At 42.5% G+C, this 20,582-nt stretch overlaps 1 protein-coding gene across 10 annotated transcripts; it reads right to left on the bottom strand.

The window, feature by feature from the left end:
• Window positions 1–5,071: 5,071 nt before the first annotated feature.
• On the bottom strand, window positions 5,072–20,499 carry zgc:77486 (zf-A20 domain-containing protein). Of its 10 annotated transcripts, none has more exons than XM_090235618.1 (7): window positions 20,344–20,493; window positions 15,069–15,273; window positions 14,761–14,875; window positions 14,435–14,553; window positions 14,143–14,247; window positions 12,031–12,194; window positions 6,280–6,347 (listed from the first exon to the last, which is right to left on the bottom strand). In XM_090235618.1, exons 2-6 carry the CDS (start codon window positions 15,226–15,228, stop codon window positions 12,046–12,048), a joined length of 648 nt encoding a protein of 215 aa, XP_090091744.1. In that variant the 5' UTR covers window positions 15,229–15,273; window positions 20,344–20,493; the 3' UTR covers window positions 6,280–6,347; window positions 12,031–12,045. The 10 variants fall into 10 exon arrangements, with proteins under 10 accessions (XP_036833992.1, XP_036833993.1, XP_090091745.1 ...); XM_090235620.1 differs by having other exon boundaries at window positions 15,078–15,273; window positions 20,344–20,485; XM_090235623.1 differs by having other exon boundaries at window positions 14,689–14,875; window positions 15,078–15,273; window positions 20,344–20,405.
• Between the last annotated feature and the right edge of the window lie 83 nt (window positions 20,500–20,582).

The raw sequence follows: 20,582 nt of genomic DNA, 5'->3' as shown, positions 1-20,582 counted from the left end.
AATGTGCTGACAACAAAATCACACAAAAATTATCAATGGAAATGTATCAACCCATGGAGGTCTGGATTTGGAGTCACGCTCAAAATTAAAGTGGAAAACCACACTACTGGCCGATCCAACTTTGATGTAATGTCCTTCAAACAAGTCAAAATGAGCCCCAGTAGTGTGTGTGGCCTCCACGTGCCTGTATGACCTCCCTACAATGCCTGGGCATGCTCCTGATGAGGTGGCGGATGGTCTCCTGAGGGATCTCCTCCCAGACCTGGACTAAAGCATCCGCCAACTCCTGGACAGTCTGTGGTGCAACGTGGCGTTGGTGGATGGAGCGAGACATGATGTCCCAGATGTGCTCAATTGGATTCAGTTCTGGGGAACGGGCGGGCCAGTCCATAGCATCAATGCCTTCCTCTTGCAGGAACTGCTGACACACTCCAGCCACATGAGGTCTAGCATTGTCTTGCATTAGGAGGAACCCAGGGCCAACCGCACCAGCATATGGTCTCACAAGGGGTCTGAGGATCTCATCTCGGTACCTAATGGAGGTCAGGCTACCTCTGGCGAGCACTGTGCGGCCCCCCCAAAGAAATGCCACCCCACACCATGACTGACCCACCGCCAAACTGGTCATGCTGGAGGATGTTGCAGGCAGCAGAACGTTCTCCACGGCATCTCCAGACTCTGTCACGTCTGTCACCTGCTCAGTGTGAACCTGCTTTCATCTGTGAAGAGCACAGGGCGCCAGTGGCGAATTTGCCAATCTTGGTGTTCTCTGGCAAATGCCAAACTTCCTGCACGGTGTTGGGCTATAAGCACAACCCCCACCTGTGTGCGTCGGGCCCTCATACCACCCTCATGGAGTCTGTTTCTGACCGTTTGAGCAGACACATGCACATTTGTGGCCTGCTGGAGGTCATTTTGCAGGGCTCTGGCAGTGCTCCTCCTGCTCCTCCTTGCACAAAGGCGGAGGTAGCGGTCCTGCTGCTGGGTTGTTGCCCTCCTACGGCCTCCTCCACGTCTCCTGATGTACTGGCCTGTCTCCTGGTAGCGCCTCCATGCTCTGGACACTACGCTGACAGACACAGCAAACCTTCTTGCTACACCTCGCATTGATGTGCCATCCTGGATGAGCTGCACTACCTGAGCCACTTGTGTGGGTTGTAGACTCCGTCTCATGCTACCACTAGAGTGAAAGCACCGCCAACATTCAAAAGTGACCAAAAACATCAGCCAGGAAGCATAGGAACTGAGAAGTGGTCTGTGGTTATCACCTGCAGAACCACTCCTTTATTGGGGGTGTCTTGCTAATTGCCTATAATTTCCACCTGTTGTCTATTCCATTTGCACAATAGCATGTGAAATTTATTGTCAATCAGTGTTGCTTCCTAAGTGGACAGTTTGATTTCACAGAAGTGTGATTGACTTGGGGTTACATTGTGTTGTTTAAGTGTTCCCTGTATTTTTTTGAGCAGTGTAATTTACGTGAGGGACTACCCAGTCTAGCTAACATTAGCAGTGCTGCTTCATTAGCAACCTAGCACATTTTATGAGTAGGGTTTTGACAGTACAGTTATTGATTAGATATCTGGACACTGAAACAAACTGCTGGAACTCTGTTCACCACCCGACAAAGTATCATTAACTTAACAATTATTGTCTAATCAAAAACTGTCCAAATATGCTAAAAATTGCTAATAACCTATCTAGTTAACTTAAGGCTAACATAACGTTAGCTACTTTTGGTAAAGGCAACTCAATTAGCTAGCTATCTGTTGAAAAAACAAAGCTGGATAGCTGAGTAAATTTTTTCTCAAATTAATTTATAGAAGATGGACATACATTCCAAATTTTGTCTCTTCAACCTCACACACACACAAACGGGGGAACAGCAAACTGTTGTTCTAGGAGAATTCCATAATGAAATATTCCTGGCACAGAATAATGTTTTTTCAGGATAATGTTTTGGGGAACTGATGCTGTGAGACAGCTCTCAGCGCAAGATATTGTCTTTGGGCTCCAATATTTTTCTTTGGCCTCTGTGTATTTGCTAACTCTTTGTGTGTAGTGTGAAATGCTGCTGAGGGATCAATGTTGGGTGACTGACAACTATGGAAACGTGTGTTCATGGCCACACATTAAGATATAGCAAACTGAAGAAAGAGAGAGAGAAACAGATGCATGTGAGCTTTCATATTTTCAACATGTTTTTTAGAAAATTATAGATTTGGAGTTAGATAAACTTGCATTTTCAGCAGGGACGGCAGGGTAGCCTAGTGGTTAGAGCGTTGGACTAGTAACCGGAAGGTAGCTGACAAGGTACAAAATCTGTCGTTCTGCCCCTGAACAGGCAGTTAACCCACTGTTCCTAGGCCGTCATTGAAAATAAGAATTTGTTCTTAACTGACTTGCCTAGTTAAATAAAAATAAATGATGCTACTCTCCACAGCATGGCCTTCATTCCAGATCAAAACTCCAAACCTACAACTTAATTTTGCCCAAAATTACCTGGAGGGATTACTGCTACCAAGGATTCCTTTTTCCAAGCTATACGGAGGGTGGTCAAGCAAACAAATAGCAGAGACCTGAATGATGATGTCACCATTGCCCTTGATTCTAAGCAATGTTGTGCTGCTATTTTTATTGACTTGGCCAAAGCTTTTGATACAGTAGACCATTCCATTCTTAATTAAATCTAGACTTGGTTTCCTCTATTGTAATCACTCTCTTTCACCCCAGCTGCCAAACTAAGCCTGATTCAGATGACCATCCTACCAATGCTAGATTACGAAGACATAATTTATAGTAAGGGTGCTCTCGAGCGGCTAGATGTGCTTTACCATTCGGCCATCAGATTTGCCACCAATGCTCCTTATAGGACACATCACTGCACTCTATACTCTTCTGTAAACTGGTCACCTCTATACTCATCGCTAGACCCACTGGTTGATACTTATTTATAAAACCCTCTTCGGCCTCATTCCCCCCTAGCTGAGATATCTACTGCAGCCCTCATCCTCCACATACAACACCCATTCTGCCAGTCACATTCTGTTAAAGGTCCCCAAAGAACACAACCATGTGTTGCTTATCTTTTCAGTTCGCTGCAGCTAGCGCCTGGAACGAGCTGCAACAAACACTCAAACTGGACAGTTCTCAATCTCTTCATTCAAAGACTCAATCATGGACACTCTTACTGACAGTTGTGGCTGCTTCGCCTGATGTATTGTCTCTACCTTCTTGCCCTTTGTGCTGTTGTCTGTGCCCAATGTTGCTACCATGTTGTGTTGCTGCCTTGTTATGTTGTCTTAGGTCTCTCTTTATGTAGTGTTTCTCTTATCGTGATTTGTGTGTTGTCCTACATATTTTAACATTTTTGTATTTTTAATCGCAGCCCCCATTCTCACAGGTCTTTTTCCTTTTGGTAGGCAGTCATTGTAAATAAGAATTTGTTCTTATCTGACTTGCTTAGTTAAATAAATGGCTCAATACATTTAACGTGAGTAGATTGTTTTTTTTACAATACAATTATTTAGCATCTAGCTAACAGATGTTTGGCTGATGTCACGAAAACGATGTGCGCTGTTCTATGGGGCATAAGTCAGCCTGTTGTGATTCTGGATGGCCAGATTGCTAGCAAGAATGACACTGCCATGTGGGGACTCATAAATGGCTTGTTTCATCATGTTATTGATACCATGTCTTGTTTTGAGGTGTTTTGATTAATTTCATGTCAATGCCACTATTGCTAAAATTCGCTAGATAGCTAACCAAAAACGAACAATGTTTCAAATACAAGTGGTCATTGTGCAAATGTATGTTTTCAATAAACATTGGAGACAAAATATGTGGCGGGTAAGACAGTTGAATGTTAATCAAGTTTAAGATTGAGAGAACTGCTTATAATTAAGGAATAGGGGAAATTATCCCGGATTTAACCTTTAGCTCAATTTAGCTAAAAATGATGCCTGTTGTTCAAAGTGTGTGTGTTGGTCAGTTCAGAATACTCCATATTGCTACTGCAGATAGTATGCCATCTCTGTAATAATGTAGGAGATCCAGGAAAGCAGAACTTCAGACAGCAAGGAAGAGAGGGGAGCAGACAGGACCAAGTGAGTACGTAGAGAGAGGGGAGGCCCACACAAGAAAAACATGGCATATGTTCCTGAACTCACCTTTCATCTCATTTAACCTTTATTTAACTAGGCAAGTCGGTTACGAACAAATTCTTATTTACAATGATGGCCTACACCGGCCAAACCGGGAAACCGCTGGGCCAATTGTGCATCGCCCTATGGGACTCCCAATCACGACCGGTTGCGATACAGCCTGGATTCGAACCAGGGTGTCTTTAGTGACACCTCTAGCACTGAGATTTAGTGCCTTAGACCGCTGCACCACTCATTAACCTTGTTCATATATGACAAACGGAAAGTGTTTTGTTTAAAATATAATCTAGTTTAGGTTAATGACTATAAAATCGATCTCTGAATGTGCTACCATGATCAAACCACTACGATATAAGGATTGCAGGCATATGATTTGCCTGTGATGTAGGGTTCAGCCAGGAGTTTATGGACAGTCGGAAGAGCGAATTGAGTGGTAGGAGGGACATCCCAGCATGAAGTGGTTTTAGGTCTAACGTCCTACATCACACAGGCTCAGAAAAAAAAAAAACTTTCTGTGAGAACCAGGGCTGTCGCTCAATTCAAGCCATTCCGATGTACGGTATCCACAGATCAATTTATAAGAACATGTCAGTCAGAACCGGTGCCAGAACCACGCAGCTGGAGACCTTACATCTAAGCATTTGGCTGAGTCAGAGAAACACAGCAGAAAAAAGTTAAGGTACAGCTGTAAAACAATAGGTTACTGTATTAAGTGTTGTCCATTGAATGTACTGCAGTACATTGGGAGGTAGTGATGTAATGTTTGACTTTTTATAGGATTAACCTGTCTCGAGAGGAAAGTCTGAACCCATGCGGGAAAATTGCTTTTGGCATCCCAGGGCTGCCTCTGCTTTACCAGATTTGTACTGCTTAACCTCAGTTGTACAAATAAATACAAAAGTCAGGTGTCAATTTAAAATAAACTTTTATTTTTTATACTTACTCATACAGTCCTACATTTTAAAAACAAAAAATATCTGGTGGTGTTTCTGAGCCAAAGGACTTGACTGCACTTCTGCAATTTCCTGCAGGACAGATCTACTACTTTGAACATTCTGGAACACAATTATTGTCCACGCTATCATTTCTCATACATCAGTGAAATGAGTAAAGTACTTCACTGTCAGTTATAATAAATCAGTTCTGCAGTGACAGAGAAATATTGCCAGATTTGGTCACTCATCATCATGGATCAAATGCTTTGTAGTAATGGCCTCAAAATGCAGACAATGATTATGTTGTGCTACAAACAAGCTTAATGACATTGTTAAAAGGGTCGGACCCTTTAGCCTAAAATGACATACAGGCAGTTAGATTTGGGTAGCTCAGGACCTGAAGCAAGGATATGCATATTCTTGATACCATTTGAATGGAAACACTTTAGGGTTCAAACTGTAGAACCCAGTTCCTACATTTTAATATAAAAATTGTTTTGAGCAAACAAAACTAAGCTATTTTCTCTTTGGGACCCTCAGGATGACAAAGAGGAAGATTACTGAATGTAAGTACATTATTTACCTTCAGAGGTGAATGTATCAAATCAGTTGCTGTGATAAGTTTTGTTTTGCACTCTCCTCAAACAATAGCATGGTCTTTTTTCACTGTAATAGCTACTGATAAGTTGGACAGTGCAGTTAGATTAACAAGAATTGAAGCTCTCTGTCCATATAAGAAATGTCTGTCTTGAGCATAAGTAACAAGGACATTTCCCAACGGGGAGACACCGATCCTGTAGAGGTTAAAGTATAACAGATTGAAATTGTAGTGGATGTTTTCATAACATCAAGCGCTGATTCTGAGCTGGTTAAGTTGATTCATTTACATACAATTGCAATGATCCAACAGGGGCTCCTAAGTGGCGCAGCACATCTAAGGCACTGCATCTCAGTGCTAGAGGCATCACTAGACACCCTGGTTCCATTCCAGACTATATCACAACCGGCCATGATTGGGAGTCCCATAGGGCGGCGCACAATTAGCCCAGTGTCATCTGGGTTTGGCCATCATTGTAAATGAGAATTTGTTCTTAACTGGCTTGCCTATATAAATACAGGTTTATTTTAAAGAAATCTTGTTTGGTCAATTCCATTGATAAAAAATAGCTTGATAACCCTGTTGGTAACATTCAAATTGCTCACCTTTTTAAATGCTGGGGTAGTTCGAGTAGTCAAGGTAACTATCAACCTGCGAAACATAATTGCAAAGAAGACAAAATCAGCCAAACTGAAGGACAAACCAACTCTGTTCCCTTGGCCTAAAACAGGGTATACTCATCAGGTAACCCCGGTGCCACATCTCTGCCCACTTTAAAGCCAGTTTACTGCATGCCCTTAAAACAGTAACATCACAATAGGGAATAAAACCTACAGCAAAGTATATATCTTTTTCTCACAGACAGGAGTCTAGTCCATCATACGCGTGCCCTTCTTACATGGTATCACAGGCACTGCACCATCTCCACTCAGATACTTTATATAGTGGGAACCTAAAGATCCAAGTGCCTAAATTCCAAATGAGAACCAAGAGGACTCATCTCTTGCCACAGGGGCTTTGAGCTCCTGGCTTGGCTCAGCAACAGGCAACCTTGGTGTTTGCATGCCAAGACTGAGCCATTTTAGACCTTTCCTTCACTAAGCCGTTCTTTAACTGGCAACACAACCCAGGCTAATGCTCCAATCACAGGTCCATCTAAATCCAGACCAGGCACCACATCCCAATAGGGATTTTTCTCTCTCAATCATATCACAAATCACCTTTTACCAGTCGGATGTAGACACACACAAAATTGTTTTATTACATTTTCGTCTGAGTAAAAAAATTATATATATAAATATATATGCAAAAAAAGGTGAGATGATTAAATATGCTCATATTTGCATAAGACAAATACATTTTTCTGGACAATGGACAAAGTCCGAATAAATATTTTTGTTAAAGATACCCACGACCGGACTTGGCCAGAGAAGATTGTGGATAAATACTTTATCCATCTTTCTATCTGTAAAATAAAGACATGTAGATAAATGTATTTTTGGAACATTCTTCCAAATTAAAATGTTAACTAGATTTTTGTTTTTTTTACGACAGCATATAAACAATTCCCTCTGGGCATGTCTGGAGAATATGCACTATATTTACACAAAAGTATGTGGACACCACTTCAAATTAGTGGATTCGGCTATTTCAGCCACACCTGTTGCAGACAGGCGTATAAAATCAAGCACATAGCCATGCAATCTCCATAGACAAACAATCCGTACTGAAGAGCTCGGTGACTTTCAACGTGGCACCCCTCGTCAAATTTCTGCCCTGGTCAACTGTAAGTGCTGTCATTGTGAAGTGGAAATGTCTAGGAGCAACAACTGCTCAGCCGTGAAGTGGTAGGCCACACAAGCTCACAGAACAGGACCGCCAAGTGCTGAAGCTCATAAAAATCGTCTGTCCTCGGTTGCGAAACTCAATACTGAATTCTAAACTGCCTCTGGAAGCAACTTCAGCACAACTGTTAGTCGGGAGCTTCATGAAATGGGTTTCCATGGGCGAGCAACCAAACACAAGCCTAAGATCACCATGTGCAATCCCAAGCGTCGGCCAGAGTGGTGTAAAGCTCGCCGCCATTGGAAGCGCGTTCTCTGGCGTGATGAATCATGCTTCACCATCTGGCTGTCCGATGGACGAATCTAAGTTTGACAGATGCCAGGAGAACACTACTTGCCCCAGTGTATAGTGCCAACAGGAATGGTTGGTGGATTAATAATTGTCTGGGGCTGTTTTTCATGTTTCCCAGTGAAGGGAAATTAATGCTACAGCATACAATTATATTCTAGACAATTCTGTGCTTCCAACTTTGTGGCAACAGTTTGGGGAAGACCCTTTCCTGTTTCTGCATGACAATGCCCCTGTGCACAATGCGAGGTCCATACAGAAATGGTTTGTCAAGATCAGGGTGGAAGAACTTCACTGCAAAGAGCCCTGACCTCAACCCCATCCAACACCTTTGGGATGAATTGGAATGCCAACTGCGGGCCAGGCCTAATCGCCCAACATCAGTGTCTGACCTCACAATGGTAGCAAGTCCCTGCAGCAATGTTCCAACATCTAGTGGAAAGCCTTCCCAGACGAGTGGAGGCTGTTATTGCAGCAAAGAGGGGACCAACTCCATATTAATGCACATGATTTTGGAATGAGATATTCGCAGAGCAGGTACCCACATATCTTTGGTCATGTAATGTATCTAAGGATAACCACAAAACATTTGGTGAATGCAGATGCTTCTGAAGCTGAGAAATTTGTTGGCGTGTGGGAAAAGTGACTTTTGGGAAATGACAGTTAAAGGCAAATACACTGAAGACTACCAAACACCAAAAGTCTATTTAAACCCATTGAACAGCCCTTGAAAGTCCAGTTTGTAAATCTCTTATGAAATGGGCTTAGAAATGAATGATGCGTGTTCATTTTAGTGGTTAAAATTAATAACAATTTTGATGACAGTAGTATAACAAACTAAAGAAATTATAAGTTTTCAGCAAGTTTGAAATGGTTTACTTTGTGAAAATACAAATAATAAATGGACCAAAAATACCAACAAATCTCAATCAGTAGATGCAAAAATGTAATTTCAACCTGTGGTGCCTGGCGTCAAGTCCCGATGTTTTCCTGTTCATATAAGAGAGCTCATTCAATTCAGACTTTCTCTCAAAAGGGCCTCGTTGTTTTGCCAGGTGTCACACGTGATGTTTTTCAGTATCTGCTTTTTTCCACACAACTCTTTTTCAATGACATTCGCTCTGAAACGTTTGATTCACCTAAAAATGCAAAACTGCCACTAATTATTTGGAACCAAACTAGTGTGACCAATCCTGAAAACAACCACAGGGACACGAAGGCCCTTGGCCGAGGATTGAGACATGTCCAAATTACTGGTACTACGGGTTGTGTTTGTCTGTCTATAGATTCACCGAATGTGGGCAGTCAGGAGGAACAGGAAAGCAACCTAGAATGACACTTTTGAATAAATGTCATCCAGAGTGATTTTAGACCTATGACTAAATTCCACCCCCTGTTCAAAGACACAGGAATTACCTGTGGGTGAAAGAAAATACAAGGAAAAGAAAGCAGTGCCACGGCAGTTTTCTTTAGGGTAGTTATGAAAACATTACTACACACACATATACAAATTCTTGGACTAATTGCCAACCAGTTCTGTTATCATTCAGCATATATCAGTGGTCTGCTGGTGGTTAGGGAACAAGGTGGTTCACTGTTGGCTTTATGGAACAGAAGAGGGCGTTCAAGGAGAACACTACATTATGTCCTGCCTGGACTGGCAGAACATGCTTTATTCTCAGTAGCAAACCTGCAGAGAGAGAGAGATCAAGCTAAACTACACTCCTCAAAAAAAATAAAGGGAACACTTAAACAACACAATGTAACTCCAAGTCAATCACTCTTCTGTGAAATCAAACTGTCCACTTAGGAAGCAACACTGACAATAAATTTCACATGCTGTTGTGCAAATGGAATAGACAACAGGTGGAAATTACAGGCAATTAGCAAGACACCCCCAATAAAGGAGTGGTTCTGCAGGTGGGGACCACAGACCACTTCTCCGTTCCTATGCTTCCTGGCTGATGTTTTGGTCACTTTTGAATGCTGGCGGTGCTTTCACTCTAGTGGTAGCATGAGATGGAGTCTACAACCCACACAAGTGGCTCAGGTAGTGCAGCTCATCCAGGATGGCACAACAATGCGAGCTGTGGCAAGAAGGTTTGCTGTATCTGTCAGCGTAGTGTCCAGAACATGGAGGCGCTACCAGGAGACAGGCCAGTACATCAGGAGACATGGAGGAGGCCGTAGGAGGGCAACAACCCAGCAGCAGGACCGCTACCTCCGCCTTTGTGCAAGGAGGAGCAGGAGGAGCACTGCCAGAGCCCTGCTAAATGACCTCCAGCAGGCCACAAATGTGCATGTGTCTGCTCAAACGGTCAGAAACAGACTCCATGAGGGTGATATGAGGTCCCGACGTCCACAGGAGGGGGTAGTGCTTACAGCCCAACACCGTACAGGACGTTTGGCATTTGCCAGAGAACACCAAGATTGGCAAATTCGCCACTGGCGCCCTGTGCTCTTCACAGATGAAAGCAGGTTCACAATGAGCACATGTGACAGACGTGACAGAGTCTGGAGACGCCGTGGAGAACGTTCTGCTGCCTGCAACATCCTCCAGCATGACCGGTTTGGCAGTGGGTCAGTCATGGTGTGGGGCGGCATTTCTTTGGTGGGCCGCACAGCCCTCCATGTGCTCGCCAGAGGTAGCCTGACTGCCATTAAGTACCAAGATGAGATCCTCAGACCCCTTGTGAGACCATATGCTGGTGCGGTTGGCCCTGGGTTCCTCCTAATGCAAGACAATGCTAGGGACATCATGTCTCGCTCCATCCACCAAGTTGCACCACAGACTGTCCAGGAGTTGGCGGATGCTTTAGTCCAGGTCTGGGAGGAGATCCCTCAGGAGACCATCCGCCACCTCATCAGGAGCATGCCCAGGCGTTGTAGGGAGGTCATACAGGCACGTGGAGGCCACACACACACTACTGAGCCTTATTTTGACTTGTTTTAAGGACATTACATCAAAGTTGGATCAGCCTGTAGTGTGGTTTTCCACTTTAATTTTGAGTGTGACTCCAAATCCAGACCTCCATGGGTTGATACATTTGATTTCCATTGATAATTTTTGTTTTTGAATTTTTGATTTTGTTGTCAGCACATTCAACTATGTAAAGAAAAAAGTATTTAATAAGAATATTTCATTCATTCAGATCTAGGATGTGTTATTTTAGTGTTCCCTTTATTTTTTTGAGCAGTGTATAAAGACCCGGATGCTGAAGAAAACAACTGAGTAAGTTAACTTGCACATTCAATGCCTTATGCTCTGCAGTTAACTTTAATTGTTGTGCTTTGATTCCATAATAAATAGAATTTTCTGCACCGTCCTAATCTGAACATATTAACAGGACTCTACTCCATCACATATCAGAAGTTGATTTTTTTAAATGGTTACATAAATCAGATGGAAATGCTAAAATATCATTGAGAGGTTCAGTACAAAACAAGTGATTTTCTGACATACTGCCAATCCTCCAGTACAAACCAACCAAATTATATTTTTAAAAAAAATCTATATTCAAAAAAACTAAGGACAATATATTAATATAGATCTGATGTCATACACTCATAAAAACAATCTCAATCACTCATATCGAGGCTCTTTCATGCACCCAATATCAGTAAGTCAAAGAACATTTCTTGAAAAAATGTTGCCATGTTGTGAACTATTCATCTAAGGGTTAGAAGGGAAAGAAAAGTTACAACAAAAAGGCCCATTTGTCAGAAACTGGACAAGGGTTTTTCTCTGGGAGTAAATTAATCTCTAGCCCTCAAAAGATATTGCTGATACACAGAAACTCCTAGCATGGATCTTAACTTGACCCCCTGATGTCCTTATCGGAGATGTAGCATGCTCTTCAACATGTTACTTCTGGCTCATTTTAACCACCACACGGGGGTAATATAAAAACTAACTCAAGTCCCCCCCCAAGTTAAGAAACAATAAAAAGGTTAAAAATGAAATGTCTTCCTTCCCCACAGTAGACTTCTAATGCCCACCAAACCCTACTGCACACACACAGACCATCTCACCACAGGCATTCACACTCAAGCGGTCACCCTAGGAGAGAGAGGGAGATGTTAAAGGAAGTGGCTGGGCAGGGGCTGTGACACCGCCACCCCACCCACCTTATCCTACCATGAAACAATTTTATCTGGTATTATTCCATGCCGCAATTGTTCCACAATTTGCACATCAGACCTTTCTACTCAGTCCTCATAGCTTCTGGATCTTCTCAGCCACCACGATAGGGTTCTCCTTGCGTATGCGTGCTGCGGCAGCACCTCGATAGTCGTAAGGACAGTCATGTTTGTCAGAGTAGCGGTGAATGGCGCAGAACAGGTTACCACAGCGACAAGCGAAGCCTAGTGAGTGAGGAGATAGACAAAGTTAAATTAAAATGGCTTCTTAGAAAAGAGCAATTTCTCAAGCAAGTATTTTGCTAGGACTCTCTGGGAGTGGTTTTATTTTTTTTATTTTACCTTTATTTAACCAGGCAAGTCAGTTAAGAACAAATTCTTATTTTCAATGACGGCCTAGGAACAGTGGGTTAACTGCCTGTTTGAGTAGAAAGGGGAAAACTGAACATGAGCTGTTACTGGTAGAGCGGTTTGGAATTCTTTATTGGTCTATTGACTAATTCACCACATGAGGATGTCAACATGGAAGGCCAAAACTCACTCCCACCAAAACAGGCTGAAACTTCAGGCGGTCTTTTCAATCAGCTCTTACACTAAAAAGGGCATTATAACAATTTTCACAGTATTATTCAAACCTCAGTGTGGAAATACAGTACCAATCAAAGGTTTAGACACACCTACTCATTCAAGGGTTATTCTCAATTTACCATTTTCTACATTGTAAAATAGTGAAGACATCAAAACTATGAAATAACACATACAATCATGTAGTTTTTTTTTTTTTTAACAGATCAAAATAATGTTTTCCATTTTAGATTCTTCAAAGTAACTACCCTTTGCCTTGACAGCTTTGCACTCCTGGCATTATCTCAACCAGCTTCATGAAGAATGCTTTTCCAACAGTCTTGAAGGAGTTCCCACATATGCTGAGCATTTGTTGGCTGCTTTTCTCTGTTAAGCATTTATTTGGGCTGCAATCTGAGGTGCAGTTAATGCTAATGAACTTAACCGTTGCAGCAGAGGTAACTTTGGGTCTTCCTTTGCTGTGGCGGGCCTCATGAGAGCCAATTTCATCATAACCCTTTATGGTTTTTGCAACTGCACATGAAGAAACTTTAAAAGTTATTGAAATGTTCCGGACTAGCTGGCCTTCAAGTCTTAAAGTAATGATGGACTGTCGTTTCTCCTTGCTTATTTGAGCTGTTCTTGCCATTACTTGGTCTTTTACCAAATAGGGCCATCTTCTGTATACCACCCCTACCATGTCTCAACACAACGGATTGGCTCAAACACATTAAAGAAAAATATTATACAAATTAACAAGGCACAACTGTTAATGCATTCCAGCTAACTACCTCATGAAGCTGGTTGAGAGAATGCCAAGAGTGTGCAAAGTTATCATCAAGGCAAATGGTGGCTACTTCGAAGAATCTCAAAATATATTTTGATACTTGATTCCATATGTGTTATTTCATAGTTGATGTCTTCTCTATTATTCTACAATGTAGAAAATAGTAAATATAAAGAAACTCATTCCAGGGTTTAAGTATGTCCAAACTTTTGAATGGTACTGTACATTGTCAAATTATCAAACAATAGGTTTAGGCTATATTTGGGCACCAACTTTCATTAACGTAATAATATATATATATATATATATATTTTTTTTTTTTTAAGAGTTCTAGCACGCCCCTGGCAGCGTATTTTGTTTTGACATTTGCAAAGTTTGGCGAAAAATGTTCCGTTTCCATCAGGGCTGTCATAGCATTATTTTTATCCGACATGTACTTTACTTGCATAAAAAGGTTGGACGAAATATGGTTAGAGATGAACTTGTAATGTAGGTGAAGAGAACAATTTATTGTCCCGAGTAGCTGCTATTGGCTGGTGGTGAGAAATGTCTCGCATCTGCTCTGAGCATTGTTCACACTTGGAAACAATAGTCGATTTGAGGTAGAATATATTCAACATGTTAAATTATTGGGAACACGCAGGTACCCGGGAGCCTATTACAGCAATCAAACGCAAATCAAGTATGTGCTTACACTTTTACAGGCTGCAGCTCTAAGTTTTACTCCAATTTGGAAAAATGTGTCAGTAGCCGATCAGGAGCCTGTAGATCTGACTAAAAACGTGTAGTGTCCACCTGGCTTAAAACCCTCTTCAGTCTTACCCGTGAGGCCCACTTTCTTCCGGCAAGTGAAGCATCGGTTCTTCTTATTTTTGTCAGGGGTCTGATCACCATCAGACAAGGTCTGGGCTGCCTCACCCACTGGCTCTGTTAAAATACAACATCTGACTGAACTTCAAACAAAGATACCCATATAGGACTGTTGCTGCAGTGTAGTTATGTATTACAAGACAAGGCAGGAGGCATGCCACATAATGTTACTGATGATATAGACATGGGAAACAGTTTGGAAACCAAGAAAGTATTGAGCCCCCCCCCCCCCAGTTGTTCTAACCTGTGTTTTTGGATGTCCCCTCCTCTTCCCCATTAGCCTGGTCTGAGTCAGTGGCTCCAGTATCCTGGGAGATACTCATGGCTGTCATTTGCTGGGTTACTGGGCTGGGGGAGCTGGGACTAAAGACACACATACACACTCAGACCAATAATGAGTTGATCAACTGAAACCATAATCTAATATTAAGCTCAGGAGGAAGACTAGGGAACTCCAAAACACGATGATAAACCAAAGCCTCTTGAGCAACAGCTTACTGTCAATTGAATGGCTTCCATTTAGCAGTCTGTGTTTGTTTGCAGAGACAAGCTGATTCTCTGGCAGCATACCTGGATGTCCTTTCCTCGGGCAGAGTGACCCCTTCCGCGCTGGGTTCCGCTGTCTGGCGCTTCACCGACACACCAGCTGCTCCCAGGGACCCCACTGGCGATGAAGCAACCGAGCCTGTAGACAAACCACATGTTCGTTGATTGTGACTATGACTGACCTTTTACTTATGTTGAATCATGGCTTCAATGAAGAAAAAAAAAAAAAAGTTTCACAAACGGATAAATCACTATTGCTTTATAATGCCAAGGTTTTAGTAGCGATTGCTACCTCCTTCTCCAGCCCCCCCATTTTGTGTCCCTCTCCCTACCTTTCTCACCTGGGGGGCTGGAACGGCCCACGCCCTGTTGTCTCTGCAGGTGTTCCTTGTAGCAGACTGAGCACATGCCGTTGGTGCGGGGATTACCATAGAAACCACAGCCCATAGTGCAAAGCATTGGCACTTGCGTCTGATTGGTCTCCTGAGCCATGCTCTCTGAAAAAGGGAGGGGAGAGGGGGGGGGGACAGGATATTCCTGAAATGAGGTTGAAGAGTTAGTCAAAATAGTGGCCATTTGTGTACATTAACATTCTTAACAGGCTAAAGGAGCTTGGAGACCAACAGGGGAGCGGTTCTGCTAAGAATGATTGATAAATGGTTTAGTATATGAGTGATCAATTTGTTAGATACAATACAAATACCGTTTCTTGTTACTAGCAGGGAGGCTACCCAATCCAGAGGCTGTACTTATTCTGTTAAATTAGGTTTAGAATTTGACACCCATAACATACATTAACTTTGAAAACACAAAATCAACTTATTCACTTCACTTGAGTGGTCTGATATCATTGACAGTTGGAAACCCAGTAGCTACAGTGCATTTGGAAAGAATTCAGAACCTTTAACTTTTTCCACTTTGACGTTACAGCCTTATTCTAAAATTGAATAAATTGTTTTTCTTATCTACACACAATACCCCATAATGACAAAGCAAAAACAGGCTTTTAATTTTTTTTGCAAATGTATAACCCCCCCAAGGTCGTTGAGACTTGTCCCAATGCCACTCCTGCTTGGTCTGGCTTTGTGCTTAGGGTCGTTGTCCTGTTGGAAGGTGAACCTTCGCCCCCAGTCTGAGGTCCTGAGCAGGTTTCCATCAAGGATCTCTCTGTACTTTGCTCTGTTCATCTTTCCCCTTGATCCTGACTAGTCTCCCAGTCCCTGCCACTGACATCCCCACAGCATGATGCTGCCACTGATTGCTCAGTTTGGCCAGCCCTAGGAAGAGTCCTGGTGGTTCCAAACTTCTTCCATTTAAGAATGATGGAGGCCATGGTGTTCTTGGGGACCTTCAATGCTGCAGAAATATTTTGGTATCCTTCCCCAGATCTGTGCCCCAACACAATCCTGTCTCGGTGCTCTACGGACAATTCCTTCGACCTCATGGCTTGGTTTTTGCTCTGGCATGCACCGTTAACTGTGGGACCTTATATAGACAGCCTTTCCAAATCATATCCAATCAATTGAATTTACCACAGACTCCAATCATGTTGTAGAAACATCTCAAGGATGATTAAAAAAAAACAGATGCACCTGAGCTCAATATCAAGTCTCATAGTGAAGGGTCTGAATACTTATGTAAATACACTGCTCAAAAAAATAAAGGGAACACTTAAACAACACAATGTAACTCCAAGTCAATCACACTTCTGTAAAATCAAACTGTCCACTTAGGAAGCAACACTGATTGACAATAAATGTCACATGCTGTTGTGCAAATGGAATAGACAACAGGTGGAAATAGGCAATTAGCAAGACACCCCCAATAAAGGAGGGGTTCTGCAGGTGGTGACCACAGACCACTTCTCAGTTCCTATGCTTCCTGGCTGATGTTTTGGTCACTTTTGAATGCTGGCGGTGCTTTCACTCTAGTGGTATCATGAGACGGAGTCTACAACCCACACAAGTGGCTCAGGTAGTGCAGCTCATCCAGGATGGCACATCAATGCGAGGTGTGGCAAGAAGGTTTGCTGTGTCTGTCAGCATAGTGTCCAGAGCATGGAGGCGCTACCAGGAGACAGGCCAGTACATCAGGAGACGTGGAAGAGGTCGTAGGAGGGCAACAACCCAGCAGCAGGACCGCTACCTCCGCATTTGTGCAAGGAGGAGCACTGCCAGAGCCCTGCTAAATTACCTCCAGCAGGCCACAAATGTGCATGTGTCTGCTCAAACGGTCAGAAACAGACTCCATGAGGGTGGTATGAGGGCCCAACGTCCACAGGAGGGGGTTGGGCTTATAGCCCAACACCGTGCAGAATGTTTGGCATTTGCCAGAGAACAACAAGATTGGCAAATTCGCCACTGGCACCCTGCGCTCTTCACAGATGAAAGCAGGTTCACACTGAGCACATGACAGAGTCTGGAGACGCCGTGGAGAACGTTCTGCTGCCTGCAACATCCTCCAGCATGACCGGTTTGGCGGTGGGTCAGTCATGGTGTGGGGTGGCATTTCTTTGGGGGGGCCGCACAGCCCTCCATGTGCTCGCCAGAGGTAGCCTGACTGCCATTCGGTACCGAGATGAGTGCCTCAGACCCCTTGTGAGACCATATGCTGGTGCGGTTGGCCCTGGGTTCCTCCTAATGCAAGACAATGCTAGACCTCATGTGGCTGGAGTGTGTCAGCAGTTCCTGCAAGAGGAAGGCATTGATGCTATGGACTGGGCCGCCCGTTCCCCAGACCTGAATCCAATTGAGCACATCTGGGACATCATGGATGCTTTAGTCCAGGTCTGGGAGGAGATCCCTCAGGAGACCATCCGCCACCTCATCAGGAGCATGCACAGGCGTTGTAGGGAGGTCACACAGGCACGTGGAGACCACACGCACTACTGAGCCTCATTTTTACTTATTTTAAGGACATTACATCAAAGTTGGATCAGCCTGTAGTGTGGTTTTCCATTTAGAGTGTGACTCCAAATCCAGACCTCCATGGGTTGATAAATTTGATTTCCATTGATAATTTGTGTGTGATTTTGTTGTCAGCACATTCAACTATGTAAAGAAAAAAGTATTTAATAAGAATATTTCATTCATTCAGATCTAGGATGTTATTTTTTTGAGCAGTGTATGTTTTTTTTGTATTTAAGACATTTTCAAAAAATTAACCTGTTTTCGCTTCGTCATTATGTGATAGTGTGTAGATGAAATTAAAATGTTCCTCAATTTGAGAACAAGGATGTAACGTAAAAAAATGTGGAAAAGGGGAAGGGGTCTGAATACTTTCCGAATGCACTGTACATATCGCAATACCCCTCTTCATCTTGTATCGAATACAACCAACGGTTTCCTCATTTGTGTCTTTGCGTGTCCAAAAAGATATGCATCAATTAAGACTATTTGACATGTCAATTAACACTATTTGACTGGTCACAAGCTTGTTGACCAATCAGGACCTGAATACACATAATTTAACAAGTTCATAGATTTTTGACATAGATATTACACATTGATTACAATACCACTCAAGTTTCATATGTCACAACGATTCATTGCTGTGATGCTGGTAAAGTTGTCTCCGGCACCTACAGTGCTGGTCATAAAAAAAAAGCTAGCTAGCTCATGGATGCAAACGATGTTCTTTCCAAAAAACGACAATCTGTTTCAGTAACTATTGTTAGCTAGCTAACTATATAGCTAGGTGTCATCTAAAATAACCATAATGTATAAGACAGTTCTTAATGGTGGTCAGACCATTCTATGTGAAGCTAGCCACAATAAGGATTAGCCACAAATGGACTTTGAAGGTTAGCCTTCAAAATAAGTGTCATTGACAGTGATGCGAATGAATACTAGAACTATGCCATAACTGAATAGATCATGCTAAACGAGGTTGGAATGTTACACAAAATAAAACAATTTGTTAATTTGACAAATCATGCTGGATGTATTAGACTAGAATTGCATTGGGGGTATACTTATTTCACTGTACAACCTTACCCATGGATTGTGGATCAATGATATGGGGTATCGGTCTACTCCGTGACACCCAGAAAACATCAGCGTCGTAGCCCTTATTGTGGGACTCAAACAACTGAAATGAGCCACATTTACTGTCAACCTATATGTATTGAACACTATTCCAAAGGAAAAACAATACTGTGTGGATGTTTTGGAGTCTGATAACTGAGGACAGGGGGGGGGGGGGGGGGGGAATACACTGGTTATTGAGTAGACGGATACCCAATCCTTAGGTAAAGCTGTACAGTGCAATATGAATGTGGACACACAATAGGCTGACTGGGGAGGCGATTAGTGTTGTAGCGCTTATATTTGCATATACTCTTCACAGTTGTGTTCTGTTGGTGTCACCGAGTAGACCGATACCCCATTTCATTGACTCACATTCCAACCTTGTTTAACATTATTCTAAATATGGCATGAGTCAACCAATTCTATCCTTCACTTTCAAATATATATTTTTATTTTGAAGCAAGACCGCATATTCCACTATGGTGCCTAAATCCTTATTGTCGCTACCTTCACAAACATTAACCCAGTCTGGTCGAGCCCCATGAAGCTAACTGGCTGCTTATAAGGTTAGCTTTGGGCAACACGGTTTAGTAGCTGGCTAGCTATTTATTTTCATTAAGTAAAATTAATTTCAGTAAGCGAAAAACAAGTGGCTACCAGGCTAATACTTACAAGGATTCCTAAACCATTGTTAAGAATAATGATGACTGCAGTTTCTACTGGTCATTGTTTTCAGGCTGGTTGTATTGGTGCTAGCTAGGTACCAAGCTAAAGCTAACTCTCTACAACATTCTACAACTAAACGGTGTTATTTAACGTGTATCTTTGACACTCAAAGACCCAAACAACGTTCCATACTGGAATGTGCAAATTGAATATGTTTACATTGTATGAACAAAACATGAGGAAAAAGTCGGTGGTTGTATTCGCTACGTTTATTAAAAGTATGAATTTCAGCACACCGCGGAAGGACTCCAGTTCTACAGAACAAACATTGGTATAGGTAAGGGTCTTCAGAATTGAAATTTTTACAAGGATCGACTAATGGTGACTTCCGGCGACCAGTTATCAAAACAACACTTCCTCCATAGAACGGAGTTGAGCGGTCCATAACTAGGTCTGGACAAGCAAAATTGAAAACACAAGATGTCTGCATTATCTTGCCAACTAGTTAGCTAGCTAGACTTGCCATAAACTGACAATACAAATAGCTCTGGCTAGTAAAATTAACTAGCTAGCTCAATTAGTAACTACAGCTGACTCATTAACGCAGTTCGGGTTACGTTCAAAACAATTCCTTCCTCTCAGCTCATAAGGACTTCGGCCTACATAACTTTAGCCTGCCCTAGAGACCTGCTAACGTTAGCTGATTGAAAACAATGACAAGCGAAGTAATTTGTCCTAGCTTACCTGGGTAATGTCTGGAATTAATTAGACAGATTACCTTTAAAATATAACACGACTTTCGAACGTTGCGTTAGCTGGCTAGCTATCATGAAGCTCTAAGCTAGTCGGAGAATGCATCGAATCGGTTTACATTAACGAAACCTTCCAATTTTTTACGACGGCAAAGCAGTACCTGAAATACGAAGTGCTGCAGATGCCGACGACCTTGCTCTCCAGAATGTAGTAATAAATCCTTCCTTTTTGTGCGCGCGGCCTCTTAACAAGCGCTAGCTCCCGACATTCGAGACAACGACCATGACGTCATTCTAAGCGTTATTTTCCCTCACATAAATGGCCCCCGAAATCACATAAAATAGAGATTTCACACAAAAAAATATATATAAAGGAATGGCCCTTTCTTATATCCAAAAT

This window comes from Oncorhynchus mykiss, chromosome 5, assembly GCF_057628025.1.
Source record: "Oncorhynchus mykiss isolate SJ-2025 chromosome 5, ASM5762802v1, whole genome shotgun sequence".
In the NCBI taxonomy this organism is placed as follows: domain Eukaryota; kingdom Metazoa; phylum Chordata; class Actinopteri; order Salmoniformes; family Salmonidae; genus Oncorhynchus; species Oncorhynchus mykiss.
Note: the sequence above shows the minus strand (reverse complement) of the source record. Positions and strands in the feature narration are given on the sequence as shown.

Coding starts and splice junctions, on each gene's coding strand:
- zgc:77486 (XM_036978097.2), bottom strand. CDS start 15,228: ATGGCTCAGGAGACCAATCAGACGCAAGTGCCAATGCTTTGCACTATG. Junction 14,876..15,068: donor CAGCCCCCCAGGTGAGAAAG/GTAGGGAGAGGG, acceptor GTTTGTCTACAG/GCTCGGTTGCTTCATCGCCA. Junction 14,554..14,760: donor CCCGAGGAAAGGACATCCAG/GTATGCTGCCAG, acceptor GTGTGTCTTTAG/TCCCAGCTCCCCCAGCCCAG.